General features: G+C 41.3%; 1 protein-coding gene across 3 annotated transcripts; it reads right to left on the bottom strand.

Moving 5' to 3' along the window:
* Positions 1-7,553: 7,553 nt before the first annotated feature.
* Positions 7,554-17,915, bottom strand: PTP4A1 (protein tyrosine phosphatase 4A1). Of its 3 annotated transcripts, none has more exons than XM_030315770.2 (6): positions 17,675-17,915; positions 13,603-14,148; positions 12,239-12,331; positions 11,781-11,911; positions 10,523-10,597; positions 7,554-10,078 (listed from the first exon to the last, which is right to left on the bottom strand). In XM_030315770.2, exons 2-6 carry the CDS (start codon positions 13,705-13,707, stop codon positions 9,961-9,963), a joined length of 522 nt encoding a protein of 173 aa, XP_030171630.1. In that variant the 5' UTR covers positions 13,708-14,148; positions 17,675-17,915; the 3' UTR covers positions 7,554-9,960. The 3 variants fall into 3 exon arrangements, with proteins under 3 accessions (XP_030171630.1, XP_035920296.1, XP_030171632.1); XM_036064403.1 differs by having other exon boundaries at positions 7,554-10,074; positions 17,675-17,884; XM_030315772.1 differs by having other exon boundaries at positions 13,603-14,145; positions 17,675-17,876.
* Between the last annotated feature and the right edge of the window lie 1,009 nt (positions 17,916-18,924).

Raw genomic sequence — 18,924 nt, 5'->3', positions numbered from 1 at the left:
TATTTCCTTTAGGTGTGCTGTTAGATTTTGTATTTGGGATTTTTCTTGTTTCTTGAGATAGGCCTGGATTGCAATGTATTTTCCTCTCAGGACTGCCTTCGCTGCGTCCCAAAGCGTTTGGATTGTTGTATTTTCATTTTCGTTTGTTTCCATATATTTTTTGATTTCTTCTCTAATTGCTGGTTGACCCACTCATTCGTTAGTAGGGTGTTCTTTAACCTCCATGCTTTTGGAGGTTTTCCAGACTTTTTCCTGTGGTTGATTTCAAGCTTCATAGCATTGTGGTCTGAAAGTATGCATGGTATAATTTCAATTCTTGTAAACTTATGAAGGGCTGTTTTGTGACCCAGTATATGATCTATCTTGGAGAATGTTCCATGTGCACTTGAGAAGAAAGTATATTCTGTTGCTTTGGGATGCAGAGTTCTAAATATATCTGTCAAGTCCATCTGATCCAATGTCTCATTCAGGGCCCTTGTTTCTTTATTGACCGTGTGTCTAGATGATCTATCCATTTCTGTAAGTGGGGTGTTAAAGTCCCCAGCAATTACCACATTCTTATCAATAAGGTTGCTTATGTTGATGAGTAATTGTTTTATATATTTGGGGGCTCCGGTATTCGGCGCATAGACATTTATAATTGTTAGCTCTTCCTGATGGATAGACCCTGTAACTATTATATAATGTCCTTCTTCATCTCTTGTTCCAGCCTTTAATTTAAAGTCTAGTTTGTCTGATATAAGTATGGCTACTCCAGCTTTCTTTTGGCTTCCAGTAGCATGATAAATAGTTCTCCATCCCCTCACTCTGAATCTAAAGGTGTCCTCAGGTCTAAAATGAGTCTCTTGTAGACAGCAAATAGATGGGTCTTGTTTTTTTATCCATTCTGATACCCTATGTCTTTTGGTTGGCGCATTTAATCCATTTACATTCAGTGTTATTATAGAAAGATACAGGTTTAGAGTCATTGTGATGTCTGTATGTTTTATGCTTGTAGTGATGTCTCTGGTACTTTGTCTCACAGGGTCCCCCTTAGGATCTCTTGTAGGGCTGGTTCAGTGGTGACAAATTCCTTCAGTTTTTGTTTGTTTGGGAAGACCTTTATCTCTCCTTCTATTCTAAATGACAGACTTGCTGGATAAAGGATTCTTGGCTGCATAGTTTTTCTGTCTAGCACACTGAAAATCTCGTGCCAATTCTTTCTGGCCTGCCAAGTTTCAAAAGAGAGATCAGTCACAAGTCTTATAGGTCTCCCTTTATATGTGAGGGCACGTTTACCCCTTGCTGCTTTCAGAATTTTCTCTTTATCCTTGTATTTTGCCAGTTTCACTATGATATGTCGTGCAGAAGATCGATTCAAGTTACGTCTGAAGGGAGTTCTCTGTGCCTCTTGGATTTCAATGCCTTTTTCCTTCCCCAGTTCAGGGAAGTTCTCAGCTATGATTTCTTCAAGTACCCCTTCAGCACCTTTCCCTCTCTCTTCCTCCTCTGGGATACCAATTATGCGTATATTATTTCTTTTTAGTGTATCACTTAGTTCTCTAATTTTCCCCTCATACTCCTGGATTTTTTTATCTCTCTTTTTCTCAGCTTCCTCTTTTTCCATAACTTTATCTTCTAGTTCACCTATTCTTTCCTCTGCCTCTTCCATCCGAGCCGTGGTGGTTTGCATTTTGTTTTGCATTTCCTTTAAAGCGTTTTTCAGCTCCTCGTGACTGTTCCTTAGTCCCTTGATCTCTGTAGCAAGAGATTCTCTGCTGTCCTGTATACTGTTTTCCAGCCCAGCGATTAATTTTATGACTATTATTCTAAATTCACTTTCTGTTATATTATTTAAATCCTTTTTGATCAGCTCATTAGCTGTTGTTATTTCCTGGAGATTCTTCTGAGGGGAATTCTTCCGCTTGGTCATTTTGGATAGTCCCTGGTGTGGTGAGGACCTGCAGGGCACTTCCCCTGTGCTGTGGTGTATAACTGGAATTGGTGGGCGGGGCCGCAGTCAGTCCTGATGTCTGCCCCCAGCCCACCGCTGGGGCCACAGTCAGACTGGTGTGTGCCTTCTCTTCCCCTCTCCTAGGGGCGGGATTCACTGTGGGGTGGCGTGGCCCGTCTGGGCTACTTGCACACTGCCAGGCTTGTGAAGCTGGGGATCTGGCGTATTAGCTGGGGTGGGAAGGCAAGGTGCACGGCGGCAGGGGGGGCAGGCTTAGCTCGCTTCTCCTTAGGTGATCCACTTCAGGAGGGGCCCTGTGGCAGCCGGAGGGAGTCAGATCCGCTGCCGGAGGTTTGGCTCCGCAGAAGCACAGAGTTGGGTGTTTGCGCGGAGTGAGCAATTTCCCTGGCCGGAACCGGTTCCCTTTGGGATTTTGGCTGGGGGATGGGCGGGGGAGATGGCGCTGGCGAGCGCCTTTGTTCCCCGCCAAACTGAGCTCTGTCGTCCGGGGGCTCCGCAGCTCACCCTCCCTTTGTCCTCCAGCCTTCCCGCTTTCCGAGCAGAGCTGTTAACTTATGACCTCCCAGACGCTAAGTCGCGCTTGCTGTCGGAACACAGTCCGTCAGGCCCCTCCGCTTTTGCAAGCCAGACTCGGGGGCTCTGCTTGGCTGACGAGCCGCCCCTCCGCCCCGGCTCCCTCCCGCCAGTCCATGGGGCGCACACCGCCTCGCCGCCCTTCCTACCCTCTTCCGTGGGCCTCTCGTTGCACTTGGGTCCGGTGACTCCATTCTGCTAATCCTCTGGCGGTTTTCTGGGTTATTTAGGCAGGTGTAGGTGGAATCTAAGTGATCAGCAGGACGCGCGGTGAGCCCAGCGTCCTCCTACGCCGCCATCTTCCTGTCTCTTCTGCTAAAATTTTAAACAATTGCTCGAGTTCTCAAATTCTTATGTTGTGCCTTTTGCCTTAGTGTCCCTTGTTGTTTTTTTTTTTTTTTTTTTGCTTCCTTATTCTCCATAATTTTGTGTTCTATATCACTGATTCGCTGCTCTGTTTCATCCATCCTTGCCACTGTGGCAATCATTTGATATTGCATCTCAGGTATAGCATTTTTTATTTCATCCTGACTAGATTTCACTTCTTTAATCTCCACAGAAAGGAATTCTATGCTTTTTTCAACTCCAGCTAGTATTCTTATTATTGGGATTTTAAATTCTATTTCAGACATCTTGCTTATATCTGTGTTGATTAAGTCCCTGGTTGTCATTTCTTCCTGTTCTTTCTTTTGGAGTCAATTCCTTCGTTTTGTGGTTTTGGAGGAAATAAAAGAATTAATAAGATTGCGGTGCCTTGATGGCTCAGTTGGTTAAGTAACTGACTTCAGCTCAGTTCATGATCTCACAGTTTGTGAGTTCAAGCCCCACATGGGGCTCTGTGCTGACAGCTCAGAGCCTGGAGCCTGCTTCAGATTCTGTGTCTTCCTCTCTCTCTGCCCCTCCTCCGCTCACGCTCTATCTCTGTCTCTCAAAAATAAATAAATGTTAAAAGAAATTAAAAAAAAAGAATAAGATAAAAAGTTATAATTAAAAAAATAAAACAACACAAAAAATCAAATAAAGGAAGCTAGATCCTAGGTGTGTTGTGGTCTGGTTGTTGAAAGAAGCTTGATGGAATAGAGAAAAAAGGGAAAGAATAGAAAAGAAAAAAAGTAAGAAAACGTTTAAAAATTAAAAAAAATGTATACAATAAAATAGAATAAAGTGAAATGAAGAGAGTAAAATAGAATTTAAAAATTTACAAAAAAATAAAAAATGTAGTAAAAAGATTAAAACTTTTTGATAAAATGGAAAATAAAAATAATTTTTTTTCTCTTTCTGTATGCAAGAAAACAAACAAAAAAAAAACCCTGAATAGATGGACCAGTGAACAGAATGAAATTACATCCAGTTTCCCCTAGAAATCACACTATGAAGCACTTTATAGTCTGTACACTAAGCAGGCAGAGACTTGTGGTGGTCTCTAGGGCGTGGTTGGCACAGTTGGATGGGGCTTGGTGTAATGGCTCCGTCCCACACTAGGTGGTGCTACTTAGCTTACTGGGGTGAATCAGTGTGGTGTTGGTGGTGTGTATGCATATGCACGGGAGAGGTGAAAATGGCATCACTCGCCTTCCCAGTCTCTAGCTCCAGAACTCTGTGCTCTCACGCCCGGGCAATCAAGCACCCCTCCTTTGTCTCCAGCTTCCATCCACTTCCTGCTTTTACATTGTCTGTGTCCAAGCCTTCAGCCTGCCAGGCGGCACCCCCTTCCAAAATTTTATCTCAGATGGGGCTGTTTCCAAACCCCTCACTTCTGAGGTCCCTGCAGCTTAGACCTGCTCTGACCCTCTGGGGGAGAATCTCGCTGAGCAATGGCCTGGTGCCAGCTTGCCTCCAGGAACGTTCCTGCGATCACACTGCTACGGAGGCTCAGAGATTGTGGCCAGGTGCCAGCTTGCCCCAGAAAGAGTTCATGTGATCATGTAGCGGCAGCGGTTCAGGAATTATGGTAAATGACAACACACAACCAGTGCCAGGTTTCAGAGCAGGCTGGTGTCTTTGTTCCAATACCAGCAATTGTGGCTTTTCTCCAGGGTCTGCTGAGGCTTTGCCTGTAGGGAGGTTATACAGCCTCTACCAAATGACCTCCTAGCAGGGGAACAGCTTCTCCCTGTGTGGCCCACAAACACCTTGGACCTCACTGCCTGCTCCTGGGGATTCGACCTTCCCATCAGAGCACCACTAGAATATTGAGCTGTGGAATTTGCGAGTCTGGTTTCCCCTGTATATAGAGTCCTAGTGGTAATGAAACCCTCTCCTTTCTCCCCTTCTTGTTCAGTCACTTGTGGGTGTTTCCATTCTTTCTCTCTCAGCTACTTTTGCGGGGGGGGGGGGGGGGGAGGTGCCTTTCCTGTACTCTTCCCCATTCTCTGTCCTGTCTCCACTAAAACAGCTCCCTACTCTCCGCGGTTTCTCTCACCTCCAGTTCACCTCTCCACGCCGTATACCTGCTGAATTCTGTGGCTCATTATGCAGATTGTTATGTTAACCCTCAGATCAATTTTCTAGGTGTGCAAAATGGTTTGGGGTTGATCTAGCTGTATTTCAGGGACTAGAGAAACAGAGAACTTCCATGCTACTCTGCCATCTTGGCCAACTCATCTGGATTATGAAATTTCTGGCCTTGAAACATACAAAGCCAAATGTAATGGTTCATAGTTTTGATGATTAAGGGTAATTATAAATACATGTACTTGTTCTGTGTTCTGTAGCACTGATGTGTCCTAAATGGCTACTCTTTGAATTCAGCTTTTTTTTTTTTTATTTAATGTTTTTTTAATTTTTTTGAGACAGAGAGACAGAGCATGAGCAGGGAGGGGCAGAGAGGGAGACACAGAATCCGAAGCAGGCTCCAGGCTCTGAGCTGTCAGCAGAGCCTGAAGTGGGGCTCGAACCCACGGACTCTGAGATCATGACCTGAGCTAAAGTCGGATGCACAACCGACTGAGCCACACAGGCGCCCTGAATTCAGCTTAGTTTTTACAGTCCAAGTCTGTCAACATCAGCTTGACAAGTAGATTTTATCCGTGTGCTTCTCTCCCTATGCTCTGCATCTTATCTATTATATCTAGTCTGGCAGGAAGCCAAATTATCAATGCTGGCTAGTTACTTGATAGTAAGATTAAATAGGCTTTATTTAAGCACCTTTGATTCAATGAGCACACACTTTAATGCCTACACTTCCTGACATCTATTTTGGTTGCTTGGAACTTTATCTCCTATGCTTGATATTTCAGCTATGTGAGACAGTACTGTGGATATACTCTTTAGGGGAGCCTGGCTGGCTCAGCCTGTAGAGCATGAGAATCTTGATCTCAAGGACGTTGACTAAAGCCCCTCATTGGGCACTGGGCTTAATTTTTTCTACTGTTTAAACTTTGAGAGGTAGTGGTTGCTGCTGTGTATTTCTGCCTTTTCAGCACAATAGAATTGCATTTGGTTGCTGGGTGGCTATGTGACCAGTTCTGTGCAGTGAATTTGATAGAAGTGTTATGTAGGATTTCTTAGTCAAGAACTTAATTATCAAAGCCCTTTTGGCCTTTTGTCACCACTAGCATTGTTCTAGAGAGAAGATGCTCTATCAGTTTGGGTCCCTGTGATGCATATGAAGTTCAAGGAATAAATCTAATTTTCAGGGTTGTTTCTGCAGCATTATTTTAGCCTATCTTGACTTACTTCAAAAAAAGTGCAAAAACAGTAAAACATTCAATCTAAATGAAGAACTTTACAAAAATCACATGGCTTTTACAGAGAACACTTTGTTAAGGAAAATGAGTTCCATAGGCAGTTCAAGAACTCATAAAACCTTTTGCAGTCAGGCATACGTAGCCATAGCTGTGTGGTGTTGTACAGTCACGTTTGAATCTCTGCATTCTATTTATCAGTTACCTAACTGGAGGCTTATATCCCTTATGTATAATATTGGGAAAACAGGATTTTAAAATAATTGAATTATGAAAATTTCCTGACAGTAAGATCTTTAATAAATGGTAGCTATTATAACAGCTATATTAATCGGTTAGTCTGGCAATATAGATCTAATTGTAGAGTTACTGTTAATCCTTCCATTCATAACTTAATGCACATAACTGGCTTAATTCATTGAAGGCAAACATTTATTTTCCTTTTCTTTCCAAGATTCTGTTTAGGCTAGTTACACCAAACATAATGCAGAAACATTGTGTCGGACATTTTTAAACCAGTCTTTAATTTCCAATTCAGGTATTATAACACACACACACACACACACACACACACACACACACACACTCTCTCTCTCTCTCTCTCTCTCTCTCTCTCAAGAAAGTCAGGGAATATACAGTATAAACATGTATAGCATATCCTACCTTCATGCATTCTTTTTAAAACATACTTTTAAAGTGAAGTTCTTTTAAAAGAATTAGAAAACGTAGAAAGAATTACTTATTCTGCCACTTCCCTTTGAAATTCCATTGTCTTAAATTCTAATAGAAAGTGTTCTTAACTATGGAAAGGGCTGGGATATTCACTGGAGACCAAAATCTGGTGATACCATCTTTTATGTTCTCTGCTGTACTCTCAAATGCCTAGAAACAGTAGGTATTTGTCAGATAAATAGAATGACATTTAAAAACAAATCCCAGAGATAAAGGTTCTGAAGCCTAGTTGGGGGACCACAATATCATTTTGAAGTGCTCTGGCTAAAGAGGGGATGTGACCAAATGTAATCACATGCCTGGGCTGGATACTTCTAGGCATAGAGCTGTGTGAAGGTGTGGGAATAAGTCCACTGTTCTAGAAAAAGGGGGGCATTAAGAGCAATAATAAATGAAGGTTACGGTATACTGCAAAATGACCAAGCTCATTTTCTAGGTTTTGCTTTCAACTAGAAGATTGCACGGTCTCCTATGATTCAGTAATCATATTACTCCTCAGCATTATGGTTCCTAGACAGGCCTAGTCAACGTTATGATTTACATCATCCTATTGAGGGAAACTGTTATCCAAAACCAAGTAACCCAATTCTTGAACACCATCTGAAAACTTTTTATATTCAAGACCTCATTATTTCTATTTTATTTCTTATTAGATATAAGGAATCTTCCAGAATGTATTGTGGGTATTCCTATAATTAGTCATATTTACAAGACACAAAGTATTTGGGTAAAAAGCAAATTTCATCATTTGTATACTTACAGATGAGGTTTATAAATTGATTTTAAGCACCATATATATACAATCCAATACTACAAACCAACAATGTTTCAAACTCAAGATGTTTCATTAACCATGATGCCACCTCGTCTCAATAAACAAACGCTGTTTTATGGGCTATGTGAGAAAGCAATCATCATTTAGTTATCAATTACACAGAATTATCTTGAAGGGTAGACTGTATTTAAAAAAGAACAAAACAACCAAAAAAGCCAGGCTAAATAACTAGCCCCAATTACAAAAGATCAAAGATATAAAGAACTAAGGGCCCCCAGAGACGCCCTCATTCCTTTTGCCTTGGCTCTAAGTTTCAAGAATGGTGCTAAACTGGCATGAAGAGATGGAAGCAAAATCTTTAAAACACAATGTGGAGTACCTTTTTGAATCTTACTCAGTTGTAACTATTAAAAAAAAAAGTTCAGATAAGGACATCTGTCCTTTTTTAGATTAACATGAGCTATACAAAAGAAGCATTTTAGATTACTGAAAGAAATTTAACATTTATTAATCCCTCATGTGCCAGATACTCATGTTCAAATATCAAAACCTACAAAGGGATCTATTATTTGTAAATGATAAACCGGCTCAGAAGTTGCTCAAAACCAGTTATTAATTGTTGGAACTGAGCTTCAAATTAAGGCCTTCCTCTAGTTTAATTCAGGATAGCACACTGGTTGGCAGTGTACTAAGCCTGTAAAAAAAGAAAGTCTATAATGGAAAGTATTTTTTAATATTAAGCAGTTCTCACGACCTTAACAAATTGTATCTATAAAGAGCTTACTAAATGTCAACTTCATTTAATCCTTCATTTGTTAAAGGAAAAAAAACAGAGGACATACTTCAAATGGCACTAAGTGAAGCATACTTCATTTATATCATATTCTACAAAATAAGTTAACTTTAAGCCAAACAATTTCAATGATGATAAATGCATTTCATTATTTATTTAGATGTTTAAGCTCTCGCACTAGATTTTTACAAGCTGGTGAACACTGACAAATTATTTCTCCCACAGAACTATAACCACACATTCCCAGACAGTATAAATATATGGTTGAACTAACATTAATACACATCACCATTTTATCAATTACATAATAAAACAAATTATCAAGTATCCAAATATTAAGTTACACAGCTCAAAAGGCATATAAAATATTAGATGTCTGCTCAATTCATTAGCAGAAACCCACTTTTTTTTTTTTTTTTTTTTGCAAGAGAGGTTGGGAAGAGAAGGAAAAAAAATCACACTTCAAACAAAAATAAGTTGGTAAACAACTTCAGATAAGAAAAAAAATACAAGAATTTCAGAAATTTTATGATTAAGAATTGTTTTAGCTACAATAACAAAGCATCTCTACCTTTTAAAAAAATATTTACTAAATTAAAGAGCATATTCTACATGTTCTGCACAAGACAAAGGCAACATTTTACTAAAAATACTTAATAGCCCCCTCCCATTCTTTTTTTCAGGCCCTCCCTGTAAGTTGCACCCCAAAGTGCAAACATTAAAATTAACTGTAAGGCTTTTTTTGTCTGGAGACATTAAAGACATGTGCTTCTGTACAATGTAGATTTTCAAAATGAAGGTTTTCCTTAACAGCACAAAATAAAATTTGTAGAAAGACATGAAACAATCATTGTTAAGACTCGGTAAAAATCCAAAAAAAAAAAAAAAGGTTGAGCAAACCTGATGTATACTGGTACAAATGTGGGAGATGTAAACATAAAGTGAGCAGGCAAATAACCATATAGGCCCTAATTTCTATGTTTGAAATGACTGAAGGAATAAACCACATAAGGTCCAGAGTGTTCATAGTTCCTGGGATTTTAGTTCTGTATAACACTAAAAATATACAAATATTGTGCTGGGTATTTTGGCACCTAATCTTTCTAAATTTCATATATATTGATAAGATTCTGGCATGGGAATAGATTTAAAGACATAACTCAATACTGCATGATTTCAGGAAAGGTCAATTGGTACAAGTGATAAGCACATTTTAAATGTTGAACAGCAAGAATCTTTTGCTAAGTGTCCAAAACAGGTTGATCGTAACCCAAGCATAGAGGTTGCAATTCCATCAAACTTGTGGCCTGATAAAACTGCTTTCCAATACTCCTATGGAAGCTTCATTAGACTTATTCACTAAGCCAACATGTTGGCTACTATGTATGACAAATTAGGTCCTGTTTCAAGTTCCACTTCCAAGGCAATGACATCAGGCACCCCAGTTTTATTGAATGCAACAGTTGTTTCTATGACCATTGGAGTCTTTGAAGCGCAGCCGCATTTTAGGACGATATTTCTCCAAATACAAAAGCTGCTTGCTGTTAAAAGCTCCACGCCGCTTTCTGGATGGAGAAAAACAAAAGATGAAGCAACTAAAGCAAAATCCCTCTATATTTCCATTTACCATGTTATAGGCAATTAATTATTATCTCTCTTGTGGCAATTAATCTTTTGATTAGTAGGCTGTGACTTAATGCAGAAATATGGATAGGCATACATGTGTAAATGAAAAAAGGGTAGTAAAAAGTTCAAAATCTTGGGTGTTTAGTTACAATAGTCAAAATTTATATATCCATTTACATGAGGTGTAAGAAAAGACAAATTTATTGGATTAGAACCTCTGTAATATGAACAATTACATGAAATACAAAAAAGGTAAGATCTTTATTTCCTGGCTTTAATACTGTCTTAAAAATGAACTTAATGGTTAGGTGGACCGTGGGGGAAAAATTGTAATATAATTAAACTCACTAACAATGATGAAAAAAAATTCATTACACACTTACTGTCTTATGAACTGTACTGCATCTTCATATTTCATTCCACCTTCAATTAATGCTAGGGCAACAAGCACTGGAGCTCTGGTAAGGTAAGAATTTTGGTAAATCACTTAAAAAAAAAAAAATCCTAGGAAATTCAATACTCCAAACATTCCCCAATCCAAAAGTACTATAATTTACTACCCTTCCTATGTAATACCTTATAATAAATCTTGACTTCATGTTAAAAAATTAATAAAGTATCAGCATTTTCCTACCAAACCCAGATTTTTACCTGGAACCAAAAAGGAAATATGCCTTGAACTGTTGCAAATAAGTCTAGAAATTAAGATTTGTATTATTGGAGGGCAATTTTGAAAAAATTTAGGAGGGTAAATCTTGATAAATGCAGACAATTTTTTTCCTGAATTCCAAGCAGTGAAAAGTATATTCCATTAAAAAAAAAAAATTGTTTTTAAAGGTCACGAACTCCTCTCCTAAAGATCTTCTGCAAATGTTTGCTTTAACCCCCCTGCCCCCCAATCACTGGGCCATCAGTGTTCATTTTACTTCCCTCCACTAGAATAGAACTTTTTTTTTGGTGGAGGGCATGGAGGGCAGTGGTAGTGATGCACAAATCTGGACATGAATATTTTGGTATTACTGAGTAAGGAGTTCTCATTGAATCAGAATTCAGGATCAAGCACTCTATCAAAAGCACACCATATGCAATGCAAATTACCTTAGAAATGATTCATAGTTCTTTTTCACAATGAGTTTGGACCATGACTCTAATACCATTGATATAACCTAGCACACACGATTAACTCTGTAAATAATTGTGCCCACAGAGACAAGTGTAAATTACAACTATAGTGTCTGTTAGTTCCAGACTGGAATAATGTACTGGAATACATTATAGTTACATTCATTTATCTTTTTTAAAAAATTTTTAAAAAAATGTTTATTTAAGACAGAGAGAGACAGAGCATGAGCAGGGGAGGGGCAGAGAAAAGAGGGAGACACAGAATCCGAAGCAGGCTCTAGGCTCCGAGCTGTCAGTACAGAGCCCAATGCGGGACTTGAACCCACAAACTTGAGCTGACATTGGGTGGTTAACCAACTGAGTCACCCAGACACCCCCACCTACTTTTTAGTTTTAATATGTAACATAACAAAGCAAAATGACTCAAAAAATGATAACGGAGTCTTTACTGGAATCAAAATCAAGTTTTTACTAGAATTAAGACCAATACCATCAAACAGATTTAAGAAATTCTCTTACCTCCCAAGACCTGCAACACAATGAACAGCAATACAACAACCAGGTTCTTCACGAAACTTAATTTTTACAAGACTTAACCAGTCATCAACAATCTGGTTGGATGGTGGTGCACCATCATCAAAAGGCCAATCCTAAGTCAAAAGAATATTTAAACAGTTTAATTTTTTAATAAAATACCAAACTAGTAATTCTGAGTTTCTAACACTACAATGTCTTCAGAAGCATTTTAATATGTCTAAACATGTGTTTTATGAAACCCTACTGTCAATGAAATGCAAATAAATGCTGAATCTTTATAAAGATCTCATTACTTCAAAGCTTTACTTAACTTTCACCTTTACTTAGAAATTAAGATAATGCATTCTCTTGTAATAACTTAAAAAAATTAGGCATTTTGAAGTCGGTCATTTTTTTTGTAGCACAGTATCAAAAACACATAGAAACTATTATATACTTACGAGAACATGGATGCCTTCTTTCTCTACAAGAGTAGTGTCATAAGTTGCTTCACATACTCTTACTATTGTGGTAACACCATACTTCTTAAGTTCCTGGATAAAACATACATAAAACACACTTAGTAAGTCTTTACAACAATGTTACTATTGCTCACCAACTGTCCAACAGGTATTGCTAGTTAACAGAAATTCATTCATGGAATCACTGATATAACCTAGGTATGTTTAATAGGGAAGTGAAATAAATCAATGTATCATTTTTTCATACCCATCCACTTTCATGACTAAACTCTGGGAAGTGAAATCTTGTTTTAAGTGACAATGCCAGAGCAGCATAAAAAAGGGGAAATACTAAACATCACATATTTTTAACAAATGAGACGTTAAAAAAAATCCCATGGCCCTTCATACATGGAAGTTGTTTATAGTCATGGTAACACAAGCTGGATGGAGATCAAGTACTACCAAAAGAGGATTAGAAGCAATTCAGGGACAAAGATAAATAAAATAGAACCCAAAGGAATCACTCATGACTATAAGTAATCTGACCTGACATGATTACATTAGTTCCTTAAACTTTTGCTCATTTGCAGTACATACTGTAATTTAGAACCTTAGAAGTAAATTCAAAGACTCTAAAATCCCGAAACTACAGTGTAAAAAAACCAACATCATTTAAAACTACAGGGTATAAGACTCATAATCCATTATTACTAATTATAATTGGTAGCTAAAAATTGGCTTCTAAGCATCAAATAGGGTCCAAAACATAAGCTAACTTTGGTTATGATATTAGTCATTAGGCTAAGCAGATACATGAAAAATGTCTACGTGGTAGCCTTCCTCCTATAAATTTCTTGTGAAAACCATACTGTTATACCGCCCTCACAGAAATTTAAATAAGCAAACTGTGAGGCATGAACAACTAAATTATCTTATTATAAATCCAAACTAATTCAAGTACATGTCCTTCTTTAGATGTAAAAAATAACCTAAAGGGAAAAACCTGATATTTCATTTCTGGGAATTGAACTGCAGTTATACCAACACAAATTTTCTTTCTTTTTAACATTTATTTATTTTTAAAAGAGAGAGAGAGAGAGAGAGAGTGCAAGTGGGGGAGGGGCACAGAGAGAGGGAGGCACAGAATCCGAAGTAGGTTCCAGGCTCTGAGCTGTCAGCACAGAGCCTGACAGGGGCCTCGAACTCACAAATTGTGAGATCATGACCTAAGTGGAAGTCGGACACTTAACCGATTGAGTCACCCAGGCGCCCCGCTTCAAACAAAAATTTTCTAAACTAATATTTTGTTAGATAAAAAGCCCCACCACCAAACTGTAATCAATAAGAGTATCAAACCTTACCTCTATAAATTTGTTTAAGGTCGCATTGGTTGGATTGTGTGTAATGAGAAATCTCATGTTCTTGTATGTGACTTCCACAGGAGCTGGGCGGTTCATTCGAGCCATGTTAATTTTGTTAAAAACACTCAATAAGGTTATGGAAGAATTTTAAAAATTGAAACAGAAATGATGCAAAGAAACTGAGTCTACTTCGATATACTCCACTTGAAATTCTCAGTGCTTTTGAGTATGAAGTTGGGAGTAATGGGAAATGAAATGAACCTCCTAACAAGAAGCAGCAATTCTTCAATCCAGTAATACTGAGGCAATAGAAAGGAAGTGCACTGAGGTTTACCCCATCCAGGTCAGAACTCTTGTAAAATGCTCTGTGGATTTCAATTCAACACTCTGTGTCCAGGTTAACCACTCTTATGGGGGCTTCTTGGTGGAGTAGTAATGAATTTCTACAGTTCACTTGTCTGCATAGAGGTCGTGCTGTGCCTGGCAGTAATCTCCACTGCCCTTCAGAAACTCCATAAATGTGTGACCAAGAACACCACAGAACTGCTGTTTAAAAGAAAAAAAGAGAGAGGGAAAAAAATTGTTTTCTAATTCAAAGGAATATGTTACACTTTTGTAGTATTTAAGTGCACAACTATCTTCAAATATGGGCCCAACCCACCTCTTCAACTTTTACTGAATATACAAAAATATAAGAGTGATTACAGATTAAAGCAATAACCATAAAACAAGCATTCACAAGTAGATTACTTTAAATTGAAATTACTGCCCTCAAACAGAAAACCCTCAAATACCATTGTTACCTTTGGTCAGTATCACTTACATGTATTTTTCAATTAATTATTCATTTTAAATAGTTATTGGCTTTACACTGTTATAAGCTCTACCTACGAACAGCTTTCTATGTAGAGTTTTCCAACTAATAAAATATTTTTACATATTGTAAACTTCATGAAAAGTTTGGAAGCTGTTAGTTCTTGCATAGTTTACTTACTCCTCTAAAGACTCAACCTATGTGTGTGTGTGTGTGTGTGTATATATATATATATATATATATATACACATATATATATATATTTTTTTTAACCTTTATTTTTAAAGTACTCTCTGCAACCAACATGGGGCTCAAACTTACAATCCTAAGGATCAAGAGTCACATGTTCAACTGACATAGCCAGCCCGGCTCCCCTCAACCAATATGTTCTTAAGAGGAAAAACAGAAACTAGTTTTCAAATTCTTCCAGATACACTATCTCATTTGATTCTTAGCAACCTAATAATTCCCTTTCAACAGATTTTCCTTATCTGAGTCTTTGAAAGTCAATCAACTTATTATATGAAGTATCATAAGGATATACATTTATTAAAAAAAAAAAGACTTGTGTTTGCATGTGTGCTTAGGAGTAAAGCCAGGAATAAGAAAAATTCATAGGTTAATAAAAGCACCAAGTACCAGGCACTGCCTCAAACACTTTATATGTATTTCCAAAGGCAAATTACCCAATAAAATGTATTCTTTTAAGAATAAAAGATTCCCCTAAATTTAAACATTTAAAAGGCTTAAAGTTAAATTCAATCTATCTGCTATTTTCATTTTGCAACTTTAAATAGCATTTTGCACCATGCCAGTTATAGGCTCCAGAATAACTTTGCTACATTTTGAAGAATTCACATATGGCAAATCATTGAAACATCAAGTCAAAAACCCAGTTCATTTTCTCTGTCAAAACAAAGGAACTAGCCTCAGGAGTCATTTCTTACAAGATTGTCCCAGAAGAAAGAGGACTTTCATTATTCCAAATTTGTTTAAATGAGCCCTCAGAGGTTATTCCTTCACCTATTTGCTAGCTGGGTTAAAACATTAGTGACTACCATTAAGGACTTTGCTCTACTACAGCAAACACAGACTGCAGTAATCTGGAAAATAATTTCAATTATATGTTTTCCTCAAATCCTAAATATTATTTCCTTAGAATTGAAAAAAAAAAGTGATTCTGGCAGCTTTTCCATGACATACAAGGAATTTAAGAATCTTTGTAAAGTGTTAAGTGCAATGACCCGTGTAGTTCGGTATTCTGATTTCCAGATACTCTTTTGTCAACTGAAAGCAAATATGTAAGACAGTATTTCACATCACGATTTCCACATTTAACAGCTAAAATTCTCGTCACAGCTGAGTCTGGACACATCTCTTCATATAAGCAACTTTCATCAGGGAGCAAAGAAAGCAACAGAAATAATTCACTTAGTGGAGCCATCCAGTGGCTGGGGGGGAACTTCCACCAAAATAGCAGGCACCACAGCTACCTAACACCTTTCCTTACTGCCTAAGACATTTCCTCATTACCAATTTCCTTTCCACAGGAGAAACTATCCACAATAGGCTGCTCAGAAATACCAAGGAATGTCTCTCCCCTTCCACCTAGCAGTGCATATAATCACAATAATATACACAGAGGGAAGAAAGCAGTTTCTGTGCAGAAGCTTAAGTTGGTCTGTCAGACTGCAGTCAACGCAATTAATCTGCAGGACCACTTTGTCCAGTAGTTCGTTGGAAAGTTTGTTTCAGATCTACTTGTATCTTAGGTAACGCACCTGGTACAGAGCATATGTGAAATGCATGGGAATGATCTAGCTTTTTGGTTTTCAACCGATTTACTGCCATCAAACAAAATTCGTATAAAAAGAATAACAGGAAGCATTGCCTCAGAATCTGGATCCCAAGCAGGTCGACGGTTCCAACTACAGTGCAAATAACAACTTAATACTCTTGGAATGGCAGAAGGCTTCCACCGACAGAAGATAAACCTCAGAATTCTGGCTCTGGTTGCCTGCCGTTGCCACAAGCCAAAAGCAGGCAACAACACATTACACCAAGGATTTCAGGAACAGTTCTAAATAGTCCGCTATTAAAAGGCGCCATCCAGGGCCCCAAAGATTGGCAGGGAAAGTGCATACTGGTGCCCGGCCGTGGACTCCTTCGCTTCAGTGCAACAGTAGTCCTGGCAGTTTCCAAGGCGCTCAGACCCAGACCATTTCTCCACCGACTTGTCCCAGAGAAAGGACAAGACTCGACTTGTTCCCATTATCCAGAGCCCGAAGTGGGGCGTTAAATCCGGAACAGCTCGAATTACCAGGTGGAGACTGAGGGAGCAGGGCGGGGCAGGGAGTGGGTGTCCTCACCTAGCAGAGCCTCGCACGGGCCCCCGTAAAGCTGCAGCTCGGGGAAAGCCCCCGATGGCCGCAGCTCAGCACACGCGGCCGTGCGCGCCGGGGCCCGCCCGCGGCGCTCCCTCTCCGCGCCGCAATCACGGGTTCGCGCCGCGCCTTCAGTGAGGCGCGGACGCCGAGGCCATTTTGTCTGAGGCGCCGGCCGGGCCGCGGAGCACAGGGGTGGCGGCACCAGGCTCCTGTCCCGCTCCGGGCCGCGAGCCCGGAGACCTCCCGGTCGAGACCGTTATCAGCCTCGCCCGCTGCCCCGCCTACTCCACGCCGGCCCGGGTCTGGTGGCGACCCCGCCGCCGCGCCCTCCCCGTATCCGGCTCCGCAGTGACACGCGCAACCCTTGCCCCACCCCGGGCCACGTCTCCCGCTTCCCAGGCGGGCCGCTCTCTTTCGGCCAAACAAAGGGGACTCGGGACGCCGCGGAGCCCGCCGGGCCCCGGCCAGGCGCGCCAGACCCGAGGGCCAAGGGCGGAGGCGGCGGTCACAAAGCGGCTTTTGTGCCGCCCCGCCCGGCCTGCTGCGGTGGCCGAAACCGCCCCCGCCCGCCGCGCAGGCCCGGCCGCACCGCCCCCACCGTCCCCGGCTCGGCGGGGATGAGGAAGCCGGTGCCTCTGGCAGCCAACCGCCACTCCGCAGCCCCGTGGACCCCAGCGTTCGCCTCCCCGCAGCCAGCCCCACCGGCCGGCCACAGGCCCGTAGTCCGGACCCCTCCTGCCAGGGACCCACCGGAACTGCGTGCTGGGGCGGTGGGGAGCGGACGCCGGGCTCCGAACAAAGGCGACGGTGGGGATGGGGGGGCCGGCCGTGGATCCCCGGCCCCAGAGGCGGCTGTGCGACGGATACTCACAGGAATATGTTTACTCATTGAAGATTGTGGCCTAATCATACAGCCGGTCCCGAGGCGGCGGCGACACAGGCGGTGGCAGCGGCTGCAGGGCAGGGGGTAGCGGTGGTCTTCGCGGGGCGGCGGCGGCTTTGCAGGCGGCGGCGGGGGCACCAGACTCTACCATGCAGTGAGCGGCTCCGAGGAGAGCGCGTAGCCCAGCCGGCCCGCAGTACAGGGAGCCAATACGCGCGCCGAGGCGCCCTTGCGTCACAAACCCTCTATTTTATAGCCGGCACGACGTGTGAACTCCCGGCCACCAATCACCGCCGGGGGCCTCAGGCCGAGCGCCGACGAGCGGGGGCGGAGACCCGCCCCTTGCGGACGTCACCGCGCGGCGGCCGCTGCCGGTGTGAACCGGTTGATGAATGGCGAAGCGCTGGAGTCGTAGCATCTCTAGGGCGGGGGAGGGAAGGGGCAGTGGAGGGACTCAGGGGTGGACGAAGTCTGGGGTGGGGAAGGAATGGGAGCGGGAGAAGATTTCGATCGACTGTAAGGAATCACGCCGGAAGCCCTGGTTGTCATAGTTAAAACCGCCGAGGAGTGCGCAGATGTCACAGGGGGAGCTTTGAAGTTGCCTCAAACTTAAAATGCAATCCCTTTAGGGCTGGAACCGTGCCTTAGCCCCGACCCTACTTTCTTCTGCCATAAGTCAAACCACAGTCATCTTTGTCAGCGGTTTACTTTGGCACCTGCGCCACTACGATCTCCGTCATCAAATAATATTTATGTCGCACGGCCGCTGTACCCGGTGACTCAACACCTTGAATGCCACGGCCCTAGGCTCGGACAAGGTGGATACTTGTCGCCGGGGGCACTTTCAAGCGGGGAGAAACTTCGCAAACTTCTGCTAGGGGAGACTGGGAGAGTACCTTGTGAGGCAGATAAAGCCCCATGCTTCCTATAGTCTTTTTTGGTCACGCCTCCATACTACACACGCGGGCGACTGCAGTTGGCTCAGTTGTGGCATTTCGAAATCACATGCATCCTTTGTACTGCTGCTCACTTGATGTGTTGTCACAGATAATGAAAGGTTAGTCACTGCTAGAAGGAAGCGTTTTAAAAATTAAGAATCTTTGGTTATGTCAAGGACTGCTGTAATTCTTTGCGTCAAAGCTAAAGCTTGCTTGCTTGCTTGCTTTCTTTCTTTCTTTCTTTCTTTCTTTCTTTCTTTCTTGTTTTGTTCATTTTCAGTTCTGTTGTTCCACTGTTTT

Source organism: Lynx canadensis, chromosome B2 (assembly GCF_007474595.2).
Source record: "Lynx canadensis isolate LIC74 chromosome B2, mLynCan4.pri.v2, whole genome shotgun sequence".
Classification (NCBI taxonomy): Eukaryota; Metazoa; Chordata; class Mammalia; order Carnivora; family Felidae; genus Lynx; species Lynx canadensis.
The sequence above is the reverse complement of the archived record's forward strand: the minus strand, read 5'-3'. Positions and strand labels throughout refer to the sequence as shown.

Bases quoted from the DNA above. Each gene is read 5' to 3' on its own strand.
- PTP4A1 (XM_036064403.1), bottom strand. From the start codon at position 13,707: ATGGCTCGAATGAACCGCCCAGCTCCTGTGGAAGTCACATACAAGAAC. The intron at 11,912-12,238 runs GTAAGTATATAA...CTTTTGACTTAG, and splicing joins AAGAAGGCATCCATGTTCTC to GATTGGCCTTTTGATGATGG. The intron at 10,075-10,522 runs GTAAGTGTGTAA...CCATCCAGAAAG, and splicing joins GCAGTACAGTTCATAAGACA to CGGCGTGGAGCTTTTAACAG.